The sequence below is a fragment of the Eublepharis macularius genome, chromosome 11 (assembly GCF_028583425.1).
Source record: "Eublepharis macularius isolate TG4126 chromosome 11, MPM_Emac_v1.0, whole genome shotgun sequence".
In the NCBI taxonomy this organism is placed as follows: Eukaryota; Metazoa; Chordata; class Lepidosauria; order Squamata; family Eublepharidae; genus Eublepharis; species Eublepharis macularius.
Window position 1 is genome coordinate 38,515,451 of NC_072800.1, and position 20,279 is coordinate 38,535,729.

The 20,279-nt window shown below is 39.7% G+C and overlaps 1 protein-coding gene across 1 annotated transcript in view; it reads right to left on the reverse strand.

Annotated features, from left to right (window-relative positions):
- The window catches only part of RBMS3 (RNA binding motif single stranded interacting protein 3), a 1,028,342-nt gene that overhangs the window by 40,371 nt on the left and 967,692 nt on the right, over positions 1–20,279 (reverse strand). The window contains exon 13 of the mRNA XM_054991036.1: positions 3,875–3,985. Within this exon, the coding sequence (XP_054847011.1) occupies positions 3,875–3,985 (111 nt within the window). The remainder of the gene's footprint in view (positions 1–3,874; positions 3,986–20,279) is intronic.

Genomic DNA, 20,279 nt, shown 5'->3' on the forward strand with positions numbered 1-20,279 from the left:
TAGATGTACTATTTTTAAAGACTTGCCCACTGCAGTAACATGATCTAAGGTTGTCCTTGCTTACAGTAAGCTTTCTTGGCTGAACAATTTTGAACATAAAATTCACCACTCTAAAAGCCAATGCACCCGAGAAAATGACTCACAGTCCCAAGAACCTCGCTGGAAAGAAAATTTATTCAATCCAACATTGATCTATTAGCCCTTTAGCAGAAATGTAAGCTTGCTGAAAAGGTTTTCTTTTGAAGCCCAACTCTCATTTTTATTGGACTAGAAAGTCAAAGTTATCACAGCTAGATCCAGCTGGCAGCTATTTCAGATGTTTGCTTAGTTGTGGGGCTCACAGGATGACCAGTGCAGATCTTGTGGATCTATTATTTTATTACTGTAAATTAAGTTTTTGTAACCGTTATAGTGCTTCTTTTCTCTTACTGACGCAGAGATAATAACCACCTGAACTGCACAGTATAATATGTGGATCTTAAGGAAGTATGTGAGGGGGGGGGGGAAGTTACCTCAAATATTCCCTAGAAAGAGAAGTGACAGCATGATGATAACAAAACCTCCTTCAGAAGCAAATCTTACAAATGGTACAATATTATACTGCAAATAAACTCTTCTTCTCTGATGCCCGAGTGCTGCTCCTGATAGCTTCAAAGGTGCCATTGCCGAAGAGAAAGAAGCTAAGCAACGGATATGGAGAGCTGTGATCGTGCTATCCGGTTTTATTTTTCAAAGGAGGTTTTTATATTGTATCCAATTCCAACTGTCAGTCACAACTTTTATTAAACCACAAAAGTGATGTCAGATCAATGGTGTTTTAAGACACATTATGACTGACAGCCTGATGATGGAGCAATTTCAGGAACCATTTATTATTAAACAAAGACTAATGCTTCTCCTCCCCCCACTCTACTCTGCTTTTCTTCTTTAGGGAGAAATGATATACATCTATTGGCATGTCTAACCAAGCAAGGCACAAGTTTAACAGAAGCACTAATTGTTCATATTTATGCAGAATATATATCATCAGTGATGACACAATTCAAAAGAAGATGGAATTGAACAGGAAAAGAAAGAAATTAAGCTCCTAATTCAAAAGCCCTTCATCTATATCTGCTTCATCAAGAAATGAATGACAGTTCATCAGGAACCCATTTCTTCTGTATCCCTATATCCAATTTTGGAGTATTATCTATCCTTCCTCCCATAAGACAGCTGAGATGCTCACAAAAGGAGATGGGTCAGAGGATTTCTTCATGGGGGTGGGCTGGGGAGCTATGATCCTCATATCTCTTTCAGTTCTATGTCAGTGGTTTCAAAATTTCCTCTACTTTTTGCTGCCCCTTTGACACACTAATTTGTTTTACTGCAGCCTACTTCAAGGCAACTAGTATATGAGCCGAAAGGAAAGGTGGGGAATAATATTTGAATGAATGAATGAATGAATGAATGAATGAATGAATGAATGAATGAATGAATGAATGAATGAATGAATGAATGAATGAATGAATGAATGAGGGTCATTAAATCTCCATTTGATCTGATGAGGGTAAGGTTGTACATTCCTGAGTGTTAAATTGCTCCTGTGGAAAGAGAATCTCATGACTGCTGTCCATGGGACATGTGAAATTTGCTTTGTAAAGTTAATTAGATGGGGGCGGGGTTTGCAAGCCCACGTTTCAGATAAACGCATCAGACTCTACTTTGGTCATCTATCCCATTACTGTAACTACACTTCCAGCCAAATTGTTTGTTATGAAACCCTGAGGAGGGCAGTTTTGGCTGAAACATATGCTATGCTGATTAACAAAATGGAAGTGACTGTATGAAAGCGTTTTAATATAAGTACTTTGCATGTTGCATGCTTTTAAATTAATCTGGGACAGAATGGAGCAGATACTAATGATGCAGAATAGTTGATTAGTTCCTGGCCTGTTGGTTGAAAACAGCTTGTTGAAAGGTAGCCAATGGTGCTTTATAGTACCCTTTTGCAAATTTTTAAAGTACAATATTAGACATATGAGCACAGAGGAAATTTATTGTTCATGCCTTGTATTTTCCATCAAATGTGTCCCTATTGAGATAATTACAGTCACGGTCTTTTTCTCATCTGGCTGGAGTCATATAGATTGCATTGCTCTGCAAAGATCCACCTCAGCATAAGAGACCAGAACTTCTACCAAATGAAGTGGAAACTGGTTCAAAATAATTAATCCCCAACTACTGATGAAGACTAAAGCCTTCTGGAGAAGGAATCCAGAGCAAAGGGCCACTCGGTTCTTTTAAGACTGAATGCATTTTTTTACTTAGAGAGTTCCCAGTAGGTCAGAAGCATGAAACATTCTTGAAGACTGTAGCCAGAAACAAGCCCATAAAACTCTCCAAGAGTTTGGGTTATTTAAAGACATTAAGAATTATTCCATGCTGCTTTTTACAGGATGGCAGCTCTTAGTTTAGAAGTCCATTTGCCAACTGAGTGCAATAGCGTGGAAAAATACTAGACTCCATGTTTAAGATGAAAAATAGTTTCTGGAAAGATTATATTTGGTAGACAGAGCAATTTGACTACAACAACACGAGTCTCAAACCAAAACTAAAGATTTTGGAGACGTATTACGCTGTTATAAATGGCAGAGTCTGCTTTATGACTTAACTGAGCGCAGTGATACTTTAAGAAAACCCATGTTACAAATGTCTACAGACAGTAGAATAGGGTTGCCCTCCCCTTAACCTCCCAGTGGGAGGGGGGATCCAGTGTTTACTTTCCTGGTGCTCCTAGAATGCTCCTCGCATCAGCGTGGGAAGTGACATCATCACGCAAGGCTGGGAGTGCTCTAGCGCTTCACAGCATGCTGATTTGGGCCCCAAATGGGCAGTCCATTTGGGGCCCAAATCAGTTTGCTGTGAAGCACAGGAGTGCTCTCAGGGTGGCCAACCCCGACTGGCAGAATGGAATCCCTACACGACAAAAATTTTGGATCCAACCCGTGGCCTACAGATCATAGCTTTGTGGCTTAGAATATATGGTACACAGATGTGGCAACAGCAGAAGTGTGAGCGAAGTGCACATTCACTGTTTCTGCTGGGTATCATCCAAAGCAAGAAGGTGCACGTGGATCTCAACAGTGCTGGTGTTATGGAAACTGCATCACATGCATCATATGTCTGCATCACATTCCAGAAGGAGACATGCCACAATGCTACAATTCTCAATTCATTTTAGAGCCCATATCTCGTGATGGACATGAGAGTCACACTGGGCTTCAAAGCAAGGCAAGTGTAAACAGCGTCTTTTCTGCAGCTTTCATTTGTAATTTGGAAATATAATTTCCTGATAGTAAATATTAGTTACCATTTCCAGCCCATTGTTGGTACAGGGAATGCAATATTAACTTGGAAAGCTACAAAACTGTAATTGATCAAACAGTGAAAAATGTTCATGCCTCATCTTAGTTTTTTACCCATTCATAAGGAAATGAAAAGAAGATAATAAAATATCCTTGGAAAATTGGCTGAAATTGAAACATTTAATATGGATAATGAAAAAGGTGAAAATTAGCAAAGGGAGTTTGGGGTCACAGTAGGTGCGATGGTCTGTGGTCCACAATCCCAAGAGTTGCCTGTCTATTAACGAATAGCGATCTCCTAATAGTTACACATCATTTCTTCCATGTCTCCATTACCATTAGTACAGATAATTCTTTGGCTAATTACTAACTTATATTCCCAAATTGCCATAATGTGCTCTTTCAACTCTTTATGAGAAAAATAATCTTATTAACCATGGAAATATTCAAATAACAAAGGCTGTGATATAAATGAACTGATTAATTGGAGAATGATGCTGAGACTCCCTAGAAAAGCACATTCTTACCGTTCCTGTTGTGCCCAAGGAAAGATGGTTCATCTGTTGTGTCAAGGGGCCCATCATACTTGCTGGCTGCATGGACATGGTGTGATCCATTGTTGGCGTTAACACAGCACCCTATAAACACACACATTGCCCGTCACAATGTATACTTCATTTACATACTTCATTTTTTTATTGAAACGAAATCTATAGGCTATGCTTGTCAATTAAAATGGCTGGAATCAGTTTCTATCAACAAATAAACTAGAAGGTAGTAGAAATATTTTTAAATGATCACTCACACTAAAAAAGTCCAGTTTTTTAAAACCTATACACAATCTTAAACACTCATCATAAAAAACCGCAGACAAAACAGCAGGTTAAAATAGCAGTTAATACTTTTTGGCAGGGCTTTTTTTCTGGGAAAAGAGGTGGTGGAACTCAGCGGGTTGCCCTCGGAGAAAATGATCACATGGCTGGTGGCCCCGCCCCCTTATCTCCAGGCAGAGGGGAGTTGAGATTGCCCTCCACGCCACTCAGCCACTCACTCTGTCTGGAGATCAGGGGGCGGGGCCACCAGCCATGTGACCATTTTCAAGAGGTTCCGGAACTCCGTTCCCCCGCGTTCCCCCTGAAAAAAAGCCCTGCTTTTTGGTAATATCATACAAAAATAAAAAAGCAGATGGGGTAAAAAAGATGTTAGTACATTTCATTTATTCTTGAAATTAAAATCATTTGTAAGGTCGGAGGAAATGATTTGTTTTTATTTGCTGGTATCTGACATGGATAAATGCAGCTTTATAGAGTCTAACAGGCAAATTAATTGTCTTACATTACAGGGATGAATTATGTATGCAAACCATGCATCAAGGTCATGAAATGGGCTACAAATGCAATAAAAACAATGTATTTAAAAATGGAACAAGTGGAGGGAGGCACCAAAGACGTTCGTCACTTGAGGCACCATTTGGTCTATGGATTAGAGATGGGCATGAAACGGGATGAACCTTGAGTTTTGTGGTTCATTGTGTTCCATGAAACATGAAACATGAACTTTCACGAAATTTCACAAAACAATTCGTTAGGGTCATGATTTGTCAGATTCCGGGGATCTACAATGGCCCTCTTCATACCCAGAGATGCCAAACTCAATGGGAGATTTCAGCAGGCTCTCCTCCAGCCACCCTCTAAGTAGCTCTCTTCAGGCTCTCTTTGCTGATTTTCCCTCCCCATCCTCCCATCCTCCTGCTGCTCTGACATGCCCTCCCCCCTGCCTCCAAGTTCTTGTAGGAAAAGCTGAACATAGTGTATCCGCTCAGGATCCGCTCCGGGGAGCTTGGGGGCAGGGGTGGGGGGTGGGAAGCCATGTCAGAGCAGGAGGAGGATGGGAGAGAGATTCAGGGAAGGGTTCCTGAAGCTGGCAAGCAGTGAGCAATGGCAAAAGGAGCTGCCATTTTGTCCCACTGTTGGCAAGCAGTGAGCAATGGCAAAAGGAGCTGCCATTTTGTCCCACTGTTCCACCATCCCATTCTCAAAAATAGAGAAGGGAAACAGAGAGGGGAAGGAGTCTCTGACTACAGTTCTCACGTAAACTAGCACAAACACGCATTGCTCAGCTCTCAGGTTGGCAGGGAGAGATGCCCATCAAGCTTATGTGGGCTAAGATTGGGTTTCCACGGCAACAAAAGGTCTGCAGACATTCTGGTCCTATGTTGCCTAGGGAATTAATGGATTGGTGCCAGCCTGTCTGGCATCATGAAGCATTCATGAATCAAATGAATTGGCCCCCAAAAGTCAAGGATTTCATGAAAAATGCGGCCTCACAAAACACGTTTTCGCAATACATGAATCAGCCCGATTCATCATGAAATTTGATTTGTATTTCTATTCATGCTCATGTCTACTATGGATGGCCCCACTGATATTTCAGGGCAATGCTAGCCTTCTGGTCCTAGTGAGACAGTTCCTAATATAGATTGCATTTGGTTTTGTGCTCCAAACAAACATGTGCATATAGAGCTAACTTTGATTAGCATCAAGACAAAGCAGAACACTTCTCATTTAACATTTCACAAATGATGTACTTGACACAATCACAGTCAACAATATAGCACGTACACCATTTTTCTCATATAATGGAACAGTTTCTGAGTAGAACTTCACTTGGCAATTTGTATGCTTTTCCAGGTGCAAGGACAAACCCTCATTTATTGCACTTCTTATCAAACAAGCCTAAATTAGTACCAATCATTACAATGTATAGAGGCAACAATACAGAAAATGGCTTTGTGCCAATGTACAGGCTCATACAGGTGAAGGTAGGCCTTTTAAATTCATTTGTTAACACACTTTCTGTTACTTCTGGTACTTTGTTTGTGCTGATCCCTTGATCAGCACATACAAAGTATCAGACAGACAGACAGACAGACAGACAGACAGACAGACAGACAGATATCATATCCATGATGCAGCACCCTGAGGACAGACAGAATGAGCAAAAGAAGTATGAGACAGAAGATATACTTGAGAGTAACTCTAAGATCATGGATACCCTTATGCCAGATCTAGCCCTGACAGAAATTTACCTTCCTCCTCTTCAAATCCTACTGGCAGTATTGATTATTCCTTCCCTCCTATATGTACCCAATCACTGAAGTGAGCTTTCTCAAGTCTACCATCTTGCTAACATTAATAGCTTCAATTAAAGCAAGAATTTTCTAGATGAAGGGTGGGAAACTAGAGATTAGATTTAAAGGTGAAGAGACATGTTTATTGTTCCCTCTACCAACCCCAAGATGGAGAAACTATTTTTGAAGGCAAGCAATATATTTGATAGGAGGAACAATTCTGCACTGATTTACAATCATAGCACTAAAAAGCAACTGTATTTCCCCCTCCTCTTCTGTATCTGCCCAGTTTTGATCAGGCATCTGATGAAGAGAACTTGATTCTCGAAAGCTTATGCTATAATAAAATTGGTTAGTCTTAAAGGTGCTACTGGACTCTTTTTGTATTTGGAACATCATCCATTTTACTGTATTACAGTGCTTCTGCCCCACAGACACATATGCTAACCTACTTACAAGGAACTGGTATATATCTCTGGAGGCAGGCTAACAAGGGACTTTGCATGCAAAGTGTCAATTCCCTGTATGACATGGTCCTCTAGGCAACTTTGTAAACCTCACCAGGCTTATTACGGCAAATGCTACGAACGCCTCATTGATCATGCGTATTTTCCCCTTATTTTCTTTCCTGCCAAGATGAGAGCAAGCAGATAAGTAAATTGTTCAAAGCTTCATTACTTTTTAATACCCAGTATTCCACTGAACAGCTTCCCATCATTGTCTATATAGATCTTCTGTTTCTTCTGAATGAAATCTTTTATTCTCACCGTCAAGTCTACTCTTGTTGCTTATTTTCCCTTAAACAAATATAGCAACTGCTGAGCCAACAGCATAAAATGGTCTTTCCTTCAAGGAAACTGACATTTTGAGGGGCACTCAATGTATCCTGACACTATAAGTCTCCTGAATTGAGAGTCTGGCATTGTCTTAGGATGTGTGCCTCTGAGGGTTAAGCTGGATATGCATGTTTTTAAAGAGTTGGGTCTGGACTCCTCAGATTCAACTCAAGTTCCCTGCAGCCACATTGCTGCTTAAAAATAAAGGAGAGCCCAAACAGGCTCCCTCCCCCTTCATGCCGTTTCCCCCTCTCTTCCCTCTCCCCACAAGCCATTTCTCTGTGTTAAAAGAGCATGGGAGGGAGGTTTCTCCCTCTTCCTTCTTCTCCATATGGAGTATTCTGTGCATGCACAGAACTTGCACATCTAGCTGAACCCTGTGACTCAACTGCGCAGTATTATTTATAACAAGGATTCAGTAAATGATGCAATTATAGTCATCAGGATGCAGAGCTAGTTATTATTCATATACATTTGTACATATAGCTCAACTTGGCCATTAACAGTTACGTCTCTCCTCAAAAGGTGTCAGCAACGGATGACCTTCCTCCCTGCCCGCTATAGAAAAGGGGATATATAAGCTTATATTAACATCATTTCACATAGCATTGTGTATGCAACTGAACAATTAACTTTCCATGAAGAGCAATGAAATATCTGACTGAAGGTAAGAGCATCAACAATTAATTTCCGAGGCATAGTGAGGCAGGCGTCTACCTTGCCTGAAATTTCTAGTGAAAAAGAATGTCTGGAATCTTGGTTTGATTACAGGGGTGGCAGACAGATGACTGCACCAGAGCATAAATTCTGGAAGCAGCTCATCAAGGGCAGGCAGCAGCAAGAGATGCTGTGTGATTGAATATTGTAAATTCAAGCTACTGATGGGAGGGTAGATCCAAAAGAACACCTTCTCCTTCGTTATACTCTATAGCCATTTCATTTTCACGCAACTGACAACATCTTCTTGATTATGTCTTCCATGATCCATGCTTGAATGACACCGGCAAGACGAGCCTCATTCTCAGTGATTGACTCCACCAAGTACCACAGTAATGGAGTCTTCTTTTCTCTGAAGAAGACTCAGTAGGTCCAATGGTCGAATACATATACCAAGTGTTAATTTATCATTATTTAAATTATATGGGGTAGAAGGAAAATACCAGTAAGAACTTTAGTGTCTACAGCCTAGCGTCGATGGCAGAGGAGGGGAGGGGATCATGACAATAAACACAGGCACATACGTTGGCTGGATTAAAAATTTGCCACAACTTTATTAACATACAGCAACTAGGAGCATTGGCAATGCATCCAGGTCGGCTCCCCAACATCAGCTGACCAGCCTGCCAGCCGATGACCCTCACCTCTCAGACCGCAGCTGAGGGGGGAAACCAAGGAGTGACATTGAGGGGGGAATAACATGGGTGTACATCCCTGTGTGACTCTCCTGCCATGGCAGGAGTGAGTATGCCCCGGCAACCCCCAAGCTGGGCATGTATCACCATAACTCACCCCCAATATTCTTTATAGGAGTCGCCTTAATGAGAAGACTAGGTACACAGGCCACGCCTCCCTCAAAGGGGATCCAATCCAATGACAGGCCCTGCCCCCCACACTCCCCAGGCCGCTCCTGATAGGATGACCGAGGAGTTTGAGCTGATTGGCTGTGGGCCTGTCCTGGGAAGCTGGGCGAGCCCACAGTCATGGTGGCCTCCAGGCCCCGTGCCCCGTGCTGGCAGCAACCTGGGCCCCTAGAAGAGTTGGGGGGATAGCATGCTGAAAACAGGGCTTGATACTTTGTAAAATGATGACAAAGCATGTATGGAATCTCTACCACAACAAAGGCTAAAAACTGGATTATTTACAAAGAAAATCTAGAATTCTCAGATACATCTTGTGCTACATCTAAAACCCATTTATGTGACTGACTTGTAACTTTAGAGAACTTCCTTAAGCAAACAGCCCAAACTGAGTTCAATTGTCTGAGAGTGGAGGACATTTATGAAATAACCTCCACGAGTAACCCCATCTCAGGGAGCCTACGAAACGTTTAAAGACCTGCTATCTTGGAGTGGCTTCAGATTAGGAATGTTAGGTCTAATATTGGCAATGCTGGGAAGGAAAAACAATTTCCCTTATTTATTGTTTTAATGGTGTCTGAGTTTATGTTATTTGGTTTTAAATTGCACTGTGAACCATCTTTGGGCAAAAGACATGGTTGAAAGGTAAGCTAGAAATATGTAATAATGTTTTTTTTTAATTTTTTGTTTCTGAAAGCAAAAGCAAAATCCTGCTTCATTTTTCAGATGATCAAATTTTATTAGACATACTCAATTCAGCACAGAAGAAAAATGAACTTATATTGGTCATCATGAGGCAACAAAATCACCCAGATGCCACCTGAATATTCAAAGATATCTAATGTTTTACCATACTATAATGCATTTTCATCGGTTAGTGGGAGCTGCCAAACCATCTTCATATTTACTATGGTATTTGGCTGCCTCATGAAAATGCATGAGAATGCTAAACTTCTTAAGCCTTAGGACTATCCCAACCCATGCAACTGTGAGCAAAACATGAATGTGCTGAATAGGGTTGCCTGAGCTGGACAACTGGCAGGAGCTTATTTTCCTTTTCGCCTACTGGCTATACCCCCTCTTAAGAAGTGGAGGTCACTGGGCAGTAGGCACCACTACTTTCTTTTTTGTTACCCCCCTCCCTTTTTAATAATCAACCCAGTCTGCTGTCAAAAGGAGTTGGTGGAAGAAACTGGGGTTACAGAAGGATAGGTGAAATGGCTAAAATACAAGTAATGAGAGCAAGGTAGGACCACATGCCTTACAGAAAACAGAGGGCCAACTTGAAAAACAAATCATTTGTTCGCTGTGGATAAGTCAGTCAACTGATTTCCATTATCTGACAGTTGTATTAAATATCAGGAATAATATGAATAATTAGAGTACATCTGCACTGGATGCCTAGGGAGGACATGGAATCAGCTTCCTTAATTTTTATTTAAAAGTCATCATTTACAACATACTAGAGATAAGGTTCTGAAGTATTTTGTCTGAGATCTCAGCTCTGAAGTCCTGTCAAGACGATTCACCTTGAGGAAGATCAATGGCAGACAACGGAGGAGAGATACAGCGTGCAGGACATTGGCCAACACTTCGTGATGCCACTGAAAGAAGACTGAAAGCTGACTCACTCAGAAACGAAAGGCTCCAATGCCAGAACAATGGAACAGCCAACAGAGGACGGTGATTAGCCTGAAGCTTGCTAAGCAAGACCCAGATATCTTGTGAGAACCAGAGGGCAAAGGGACAATTGTGTCATCTGTTGTCAGGCATCTAAAGCCCAAGCAGCAGGAGCCAAGGGGGACTCCCCTGTGGCCCTCTTGTGAGCCTGAAGGCTGAGGACACAGAAAAAGGAGAGGAAACAGGGTAATACAACCTTCTGGTTTGAGGGTAACTGGACTAGACAATAGCTATGCCAAAGCAGAGAGAAACAGAGACTCATACACATCTTCAAGACGTGCTATCTAACTATTAAGCTGAACATTTAATATTTCTAGTAGTAGTTGTTGTTATCATAATAGCATCTTCAAGTTTAGTTGTCCTATAGCTAGGACAAAAGATAGGATGTGAAAAACGACAAAATCTCTGCCGCTATGATTCTACCAGTAATTGTATATGAAAAGAAGGTGGAAATAAACATGCAACCAACCCCAAAGCCCACCCCCCCAATCCAAAAAAGATTAGAAGAAGAATATATAGAGGCAAAACAAATCTGCTATTAGAAAAGCAAAATGAAAATTAAGATCCTTTAAGTGAAGAGAAAGTGTCACAAAATACTCATAAAACAAAAACACTCCTATCATCAGCCATAAAATGGAAGACAAAATACTTTTCAGCATGCTGTCTTTATCATCTCCTTCCAGCCATCTGTTGTTGATCCCACCTCTCAGGGATCTGACATTGACCTGAGCTCAGGCCTTTCCTGTGGTAGCCCCTGCTCTGGGGAATGGGCTCCCTGAAGAAGTAAGGGGAGCTCCCTTGGAGATCTGTAGGAGGCACTGCAAGGCCTGTCTGTTTGCCAGGGCTTTTGAAGTGGTTTGAATGACAGGCATCTTTTAAGGGAGAGAGGGATTGGGATAGTATTTTATTTTAACTGTAAATGTTTTAAATCTATTATTATTGAATCATGAGGAAAGGTGGGGTAAAATATTTATTTAATAAATAAAATTAATCAGCTGTTCAGTTTACAATATTTTAAAATTACAGTTTTCTGCAAAGGGAAAAATATGTTGGGCAGAGGAAATAAAGCTGAAACCACTAAAATGGGGGGAAATAAAAAAAAGTTTGAGGAAAGGAGTATAAGGAAATCTGCTCTTGAAAAGCAATTATACATATAAACAAATAACGATCTCACAAATTCAGTAAGATATATAAAATACTAATGTTAGAAGTTAAAATATAAGAAATATAAACTAAATATCTCACTGGACCATGTCCAGCTAATATTGCTTTACAGGCTTATTTTTAATAATCATAGCATTATTGATCAACCCATTAATGTTTCAGTAAGAGTGATCACAGAGTAATCATAAGCCATCCCAAAAGATAAAATATCTTAGCAAAATTTGTCAGTTACCATTAAAAAGTTTATGAATCTGCATTGGGATTGTGTCCTATCTGACTTAGTTTATAGATCGTATTTTAGCAATATACTGGCTTTCCAATATGAAACTCTTATCCGTTTCTTCTAATTCTGAGGATTTGTTTTTTATTAACCCTATTTAATAATAAATGACTAACAAGTTTTGCTGGTCATAGATCCAGAGGAGTTAGCTGTGTTGGTCTGTAGTAGCAAAATAGTAAAAAGTCCAGTAGCACCTTTAAGACTAACCAACTTTATTGAGGCAGAAACTTTCGAGAAGCACAGCTCTCTTTGTCAGATGCATGGGTTAACCCAGTTTTGCTGGGTTATTTTAGTTACTGTATTTTATTTATATGATTTATAGTCTGCTTTTTTCACTGAATTACACAGTGTAATTACACAGTCTCATAAACAGGATGAGACACCTAATAAGCAATGTAACAGAACTAGGATTATGGAAATCTGAAACAAAGAATGACTGTAATGATTTCAAGTAAATGTGTGCATGTATCTTTAAATGCTTGGTGTGAGATAGGTGAAGAGTGGGGATGAAAGAGAGGGATGAGTGAGTGATATGATTGGTTGATGACTGAGAGTGTGGGTGCAAAGTTTTTAGTCAGAAGAAAGTAGGCTAGCTGTGTGCAGCCTGAGTAACTTTAAGCATTTCTGTGAGAGAAATATTGAGTTAGAGAAAGAGGCTAACTGTGTGTGAAGCTGTATTGTCGAAGGCTTTCACGGCTGGAGAACGATGGTTGTTGTGGGTTTTCCGGGCTGTATTGCCGTGGTCTTGGCATTGTAGTTCCTGACGTTTCGCCAGCAGCTGTGGCTGGCATCTTCAGAGGTGTATCACCAAAAGACAGAGATCTCTCAGTGTCAGATCTCTTGGTGACACTGAGAGATCTCTGCCTTTTGGTGCTACACCTCTGAAGATGCCAGCCACAGCTGCTGGCGAAACGTCAGGAACTACAATGCCAAGACCACGGCAATACAGCCCGGAAAACCCACAACAACCATGTGTGTGAAGCCTTAGAAGAGATCTGTGCGAATGAGTTTATAGGAAGTAACTTTAAGAACCGAGAACTACTTTTATGAAACCGATACGCTTCTCAGAAAAAAATAAAAGTTTATTTTGTTTTTGTTATATCCCAGAGTAGCTGTCATTGCTATATCCCATTCCTATCCTCAGGGCCACAAAGAACCATGAAGGATGCTTAGGCACATTAGCAAAGGGAAATTTTAAATAAAATATCTTGGAATATAGTATTCCTGGTGGCAGCAATCTACCCAGAGGGTGTAAGGGAAAGATTAAAGGTAAAATCTACCCAAGAGAAAGCAAGGGTCATAATAACAATAACTTTTAAAATAAGTATGCCTATATGAAGGTAGATACGCTATTTGAAACTGTTTTGAGATCTAGAAGCTCTGCTTTCAAATAAAAATATTTTAAATGTTTCTTTTAAATTTCAGATATACAAATATGTTGTCATTAAAAGTATTTCTGGGATATTTAAAGAGCACTGGGAACTGGTGTAGCATACTGGATACAAGACTATGCTGTGATCCGACAAGGTGCCAGTCCAAAATTCATCACTGCCATAAACTCACTAGGTGTCCTTAGACAATCCACTTTCCCCCATCTTAATCATCTTCAATTGAAGTATAATGACATAACCTACTTTACAGGTTTTTAAAATGGACTGCTGAAGCACTTCTGCTTATAATTATTTCTGCTGCAATTAATAGGCCGCTTACTATGTATCATTGTTCATTGAGAAGCAACAAATGTCAAAATAATACTCAACCTTATTTTTTTTCTGTTTTCTAAACAATAAAACATGAAAACATGATATTAAAATATTACTTTCTGAAATATGCCAAAAATTATCATGTCACAATTTATATATCTGTTTTAATCTTATAGGAATCACATACCTACAATGTTGTATCTTCTAAAGAAAAAAATCTTTCAAGTCCACTGTAATCAAATTTCAACTCCTATTTTGTTTATTCATAAATATTCAAACAACAAATTATTTACAATATCCATTTTCCCTTTGTGTCTATAGATGCCTTGGGATAGATTCAATTATCCTTCTGTTAAGTAAAAAATTTCTCATTTAGGGGATAGGAGTTACTGGATTCAATTCACAATATTTAATCTTTAAACACACACACATGTGCGCGCACGCACACACACACACACAGTTATATGTTTTCTCATGTTGACATATTTTACCATGTTTTGTCTTAGCTGATATTATTAAACCATCCAAATCTGCCCCTCCCCAAGAATATGCTTGAAGTAGGATACGTTCAATGTCCCTTCTCTGGAAATACCAGAACAAGGAACTGCACATTTTTTAAAAAAATAATGAAGTCATAAAAAGAAAACACAAAACAGATAGTTACATTACAGCCCTCTTTGAGACAGAGAATATCAACAGAATAAAAATTATTCAAGATCCACTAAATTAGAAGAGAAGTGAATACGGAAATAGAATGGAGATAGAATGTAAGCGAGCAGAGGGCAAACCTACATTCTTAATAGGTAACATGGTGATGGTTTCTTGCTATTACATTCAGAGAGAGAAAGCAAGTAAGCTCCATTATGCATTTAGTCTAAAGCAATTCCTTAGAAACATATGAAGACTTTAGTTATCCTGAAATGAATTCATAGTGCCTTAACTGGCTTTAAAAAGAAAAGCCTTATCAAAGTCTGCTGCCTCTCACACAGATGTCCATGGTCTTTTAATGAATCATCAATGCAAAACATAAATAGATTTGTCTATAAGATTTAAAAGAATGAGCTGCTTGATTTTTGAAAAACATTTTTTGTCTCACAGAAAAGAGACCTCATATAATCTTCTTTTATACTGGAAAAATGGTTCTTTATAATAAACGGACAAAACAGATCATATTCCTACACTCTTACAGGGCTGAACACTTGCATTTTTACTATAGTGTAAAAATGGGTGGTCTAACTTACTTTTGTAAAATGCAGCAGCAGCAGCAGAAAGCTATTGAGCGGCTGGAGGTGAATATTCAGTGAAGACTTTAACAAATAATTAGCTGTACCAGGCTTAATGTACCAGTTTGGTGTAGTGGTTAAGAGCAGCAGGACTCTAATCTGGAGAACTGAGTTTGATTCCCCACTCCTCTGCTTGAAGCCAGCTGGGTGACCTTAGATCAATCGCAGCTTTTTAGAGCTCTCTCAGCCCCACCTACCTCACAAAGTGATTATTGTGAGTATAATAACAACACAATTTGTAAACTGCTTTGAGTGGGTGTTCAGTTGTTTTGAAGGGTGGTATAAAATCGAAAGTTATATGTTAAGTATAATGCAGGAAGAGGCACGAATGTTTCCTTTTTACACCAAAGTTATTACTATCTAAAGTTATACAGGTGGATTTATAGGTGCCATTCTGCACATGAAAAGGGACTGCTGTTCACTGTTCCATTTTACAGCTCAAGCTAAAGAATGGAGTGAAAAACATCATTTCCATCTTGTCTGTGAACTGACTTTACAGGGCCACATTGATCCATGCTTCTGCAGCCATGAGACTAGACTCATGTAATGCATTCTTTGGGGAGTTGCCCTTGAAAGTTTTTATTATAGTTCCTCCCTGGACAAATAGGAAGTGTGGGAGCAACCATTTTCAAATAAATAAGTAAAACCAGTCCAAAGATGTTCTTCCATGTGCCCAGTTTTTTACAGAAGCATGGCACTAGAATAGAGTTTGCCTATAACGGCACTGCGAAAACCCTTGCATAAGTCTTTGTGGCAGAGCGCTTGTGGGTATTTTCCATCCGCTCATAATTTTTAAGGTCCAAACCATAATGTTATGTTAAGAAGAATCTGGAAACCAAAGGAAGTTTTGAGGCCGGCCCTTAATTTTAATAGTACCTCTCAAGTTTGTTTGTTTTTATAAATAATAGAAGGAAGGAAGTTGAGATTTTAATAATAAGCCAATCTGAATGTTACTATTACAGTAGATTGGTAAGAAAATCAAATTGACTACAGTGTGTAGGGAGAAAACAGATATGGATTGTTTTTACGTAGATGCCTTTTAAAAACACAGTCTCAGATAAATCTGCTTGCAAGTAAATAGTCAAGTGTTATGAGAATGTCTCAGATTTCACATTAGTTAAATGAAAATTATAGCTCCAGAAAAAAACAACATTATTATCTTCAGCTATGCTCTGTAGTCTGGTATTACTAATAAAGAAATGGTCATGATGATGTGGAAACTGCTCACCTCCATAACAGTATGGGTAGGTCCCTCAGAGCTCTTGGAGGAAGAGTGGAATAAAAAATATACCAGTTTGGTGTAGTAGTTAAGAGCATGGGGCTTTAATCTGGAGAACCAGGTTTGATTCCCCATTCCTCCACTTGTAGTCAGCTGGGTGACCTTGAGTCAGGCACAGCTTCTAGGGGCTCTCTCAGCCCCACCCACCTCACAGGGTGATTGTTGTTGTGGGGATAATGATAACATACTTTGTAAACTGCTCTGAGTGGGTGTTGTCATCCTGAAGGGCGGTATATAAATAAAATATTATTATTATTATTACTCTACATACCGAAGATCAATTGTTGTAGTATCAGAATCTTTCTGAGATTATATTTATCTGATGAAGAGCTTACCTTGATAGAGCATACATATAGTAGAATCATAGAGAAGATGATTGTTGAGATTAAAATCTATATTTAAAACTAAGCCAAATTTACATACTATAAACTTTAAAACTCGTTACAAATGTGTATCATCAAACGCTGACACAATAATCAAGTTTCTGCTGTGATTATTTTTTAAAAAGTTCTTTGAATTGTATTCAAATCTGTAAGGATGCTAGATATTAGGTGAGCAGCCTACATCCAGAATATAATTCTTCAATATTTAATTTTTCATGTTACAAAAAATATTGCAAGAACATTCCTACGCTATGGTTTCTTTATATTGTCACCCTTTAAAATTTCCCCCTACAAGTTGTCAAAATGACTTCTTACTTTGCTTCTGGAGGTTGTGCAATCTGATCCGTAATTATGTACATGATAAATGCAGTATGAATATTCACTCTATTACTGGATAAATGTGCTCAATTACACTATTAAGCTCCAGAGCTACAAAATGATTTTCAAAGTATGGAAAAATAGCCTAATCACGATTCTTATCACATCTAGATATATAAAAAAAGAACTTCCTCCATAACAGACAGATGGCTGTATGTCAGCTAGAAAGCCATTCTACACCCGCCTCACCTCTTTAGCATGACATTCTGTGGGCAAGACCCACCAGCTCCCTAGAGGTGGGTTTCTTCAATGGTTTACCCAACAATATACATGTTTCATTGCACAATGTCCAATTGAACACCGTGTCTCCAATGACAGTGTCTCTAATAATGTCTGATAGTGTCTACTGAAAAGTGACATAGTATCCATGTTTATTTTTTTGTTACTGTGTACACAGGGATGCCATTCCCCCACTGGGGGCAGGGGTTCCCCCACTTCCACCCTTCATCCCCTGCCTCTACTCACCTAGTCAGTGGTGGAGGAAAGGTGGGGGAATGCTGCCCCAAGTGGGAGTGACATCATTGTGCCACACCTCCAGGAGTGACATCATTATGCCACTCCTGAGAGTTCTCTTGCGCTTCTCAGTGAGTCAATTTGGCTCCATATGAGCTGAATCAGGCCCATTTGGGGGCCAAATCAGCCCACTGAGAAGCATGCACCCACTCCCAACCCTGCGCGATGACACCACCTGGAAAAATGAGTAAGGTAATTGCCAGGTCCTCCACCCTCCCACTGGGAGGGTAGGGGGACCTGGCATCCCTAGGTATACACCATTTTGAAAATCGTATGAAAGAAATATGCACATAAACAACTCATGTCAGTAACAGAATAATGAATTAGTGTACATAATTAGTTTGGAAACCTAGAATGCTGCTTTATCCACAAAGCTAAAAGATAAGTCTGTACTTCCTACAATGTTCTAGGCAACTGATGGTCAAAGGCGTCCTATCTGCCTTCTCAGAACAGCTGCCAGTCCCAAAGACTTCCCCCTAGTCAATGGGCTTAGAAGGGTGTAACTCTGTTTAGAATTGCACTGTCAGTGGATGGCATGGATGTTGCTGCTCAGACCTTGCACAACATGCTCCTCATGAAAACATAGCTACCAGCTGAACAAAATAACATAACAGGAAAAGTTGCTTCATTACAACTAAATCCTAAAGATTCTATACTTATTGAAGCTGCCCCAATGTATTTTTCAATTTTTAGACAAACCTTTATTGTAACTTCCTATTTTTAATAGAGATGGGCACAAAATGGGGAAAAAATGAAACAAGGGTTTCATGTTTCATCGCGTTCCACGAATCATGAACTTTCACAAAATTGTCCCGTTTCGTGAAACGATTTGTTAGTTTCGTGATTCATCAGAACCCAGGACACTTCAATGGCCCCCTTTGTACCCAGAGATGCCGATCTCGCAGGGAGACTTCAGCAGGCTGTTAGGTACCCGGAATTAGTTATTTGATAAGGTCTTTTTGTATGACTGTTAAGAATGTACTATTGTCTCCTGTATTTATGAATGGATTTATGGAAGTAATTATGAATTAGTAGCACTTTGCACTTTCAATTGCACTTAATAATTACAAATTTTCTATTAATTGTCAACCTGTTTCCTGTGGGTGTGGTTTCCCTTTGTGTTCGACAGGCCCCAGAGCCAGGCAATGCCCTGAGACTGGGGTTGGGTAGGGTGGAGAAAAGAAGGCACCCTCACCCAACAACCTTTCCAGCAAGGCCAAGAGCTGAAAATAAGAAAGAGGCTTTTCAGTCTATTTTAAAGCAGCAGCAAATCCAGCCCAAAGCTCCCAATTCCACTCTCTCACTCCAAATCCCAGCAGCAGGTCCTCCATCTCCCTTTGTCTACTGGAACTGAAAAGCACGAGGCAGAGAGCTGAGAAATGCTTACACAGAGCAGAACATGATGTCTCTGGTTGGCAGACAGACCTACCTAACAGGGTCTGGAGGGATGAGATTGGTGTTCCCATGGCTACAGAAGGCCCGTCTCCTCAGTTGCTTAGGGGATTAACCCCCCTGCTCCTTGCTGTATAGGGCAGAATGGAAGCTCTCTAGTTGGCAGGGAGAGCTGCCTATCAAGGTTGGCTAAAGTGGGCTAAGATTGGGGTTTCCAATGGCAATAAAAGGTCTGCAGATATTCTGGGCCTATGTTTCCTAAGGAATCAATGGATTGGTGCCAGCCTGTCTGGCATCATGAATCATTCACGAATTGAACAAACTGGCCCCAAAAGTCATGAATTTCATGAAAACTGCAGCCCCACAAAACTCATTTTGTGAAACACAAATCGGCCTGATTCGTCACAAAATTTTATTCGTATTTCGATTTGTGCCCATGTCTAATTTTTAACCTCATTCACTCAATGTTTTGCACTAGTTGATATCTGCTCAAATCTCCCATGGGAGAAATGAACAGGTAATTAAAAATGACCTGTGTTTTTAAAGCAAGTAGTCTACATATTCTATTGCCAGCGCAGTATTAACAAAATCCAACATCTGAGAATAGAGAACTTTGGATGCTAATTGCATTCTCTGTTATAATTAATGAAGAATGAAATTTAAATAACTGGCAAAGAATGTCAACATTATACATGAAAAAGTATCAGTACACGACACGCCACTAAAATCCCAGAGTTCTGACAGAAAAATGTTTTAATTGCTTTTTATTTGCATTCTGATCTCTGAAGACTAAGCTCAATCACCATTTCAAGCTTATAAAGTGTAAGCTCAAATTTTTAATGCTCAATTCCATTTATTTTAAATACTAAGGAACTGTTAAGGGTGCATTATTTGTGACTAGAATAAGTAAGTTGGCAGCATTTCATTAGTAAGCTTTTAATGCAAATTACTAAACAATAGACTCTTTTGTGATACAAATTGGCTTGCTATGACTAAAAATTAATGAGGAACACACCTGCAAGTTGTACTATTTTCCTGTTTCCATTTAACATTCTCCATTCAACCCCATTCAAGAAATGTCTTCTGTATCCAGCATATAATAATCAGTTCCTGAAGTTCATAGAATGTCACTAGAAATTAGGAATAGGTTTGAGGGAAGAAAGGAGCCCATGAATGTATGATATTCTGCCTTCCCCAACCCAATGAAATGCAACCCTAGAGATGACAGGGAAAAATAAGTATATAGAACAAATCTTGCTGGGGAAGTACCATTGTGGTTTCTGCAAAGGCAAGTCTTACCTCAGGAACTTGCTGGATTCTTCTGCCAACAAGCA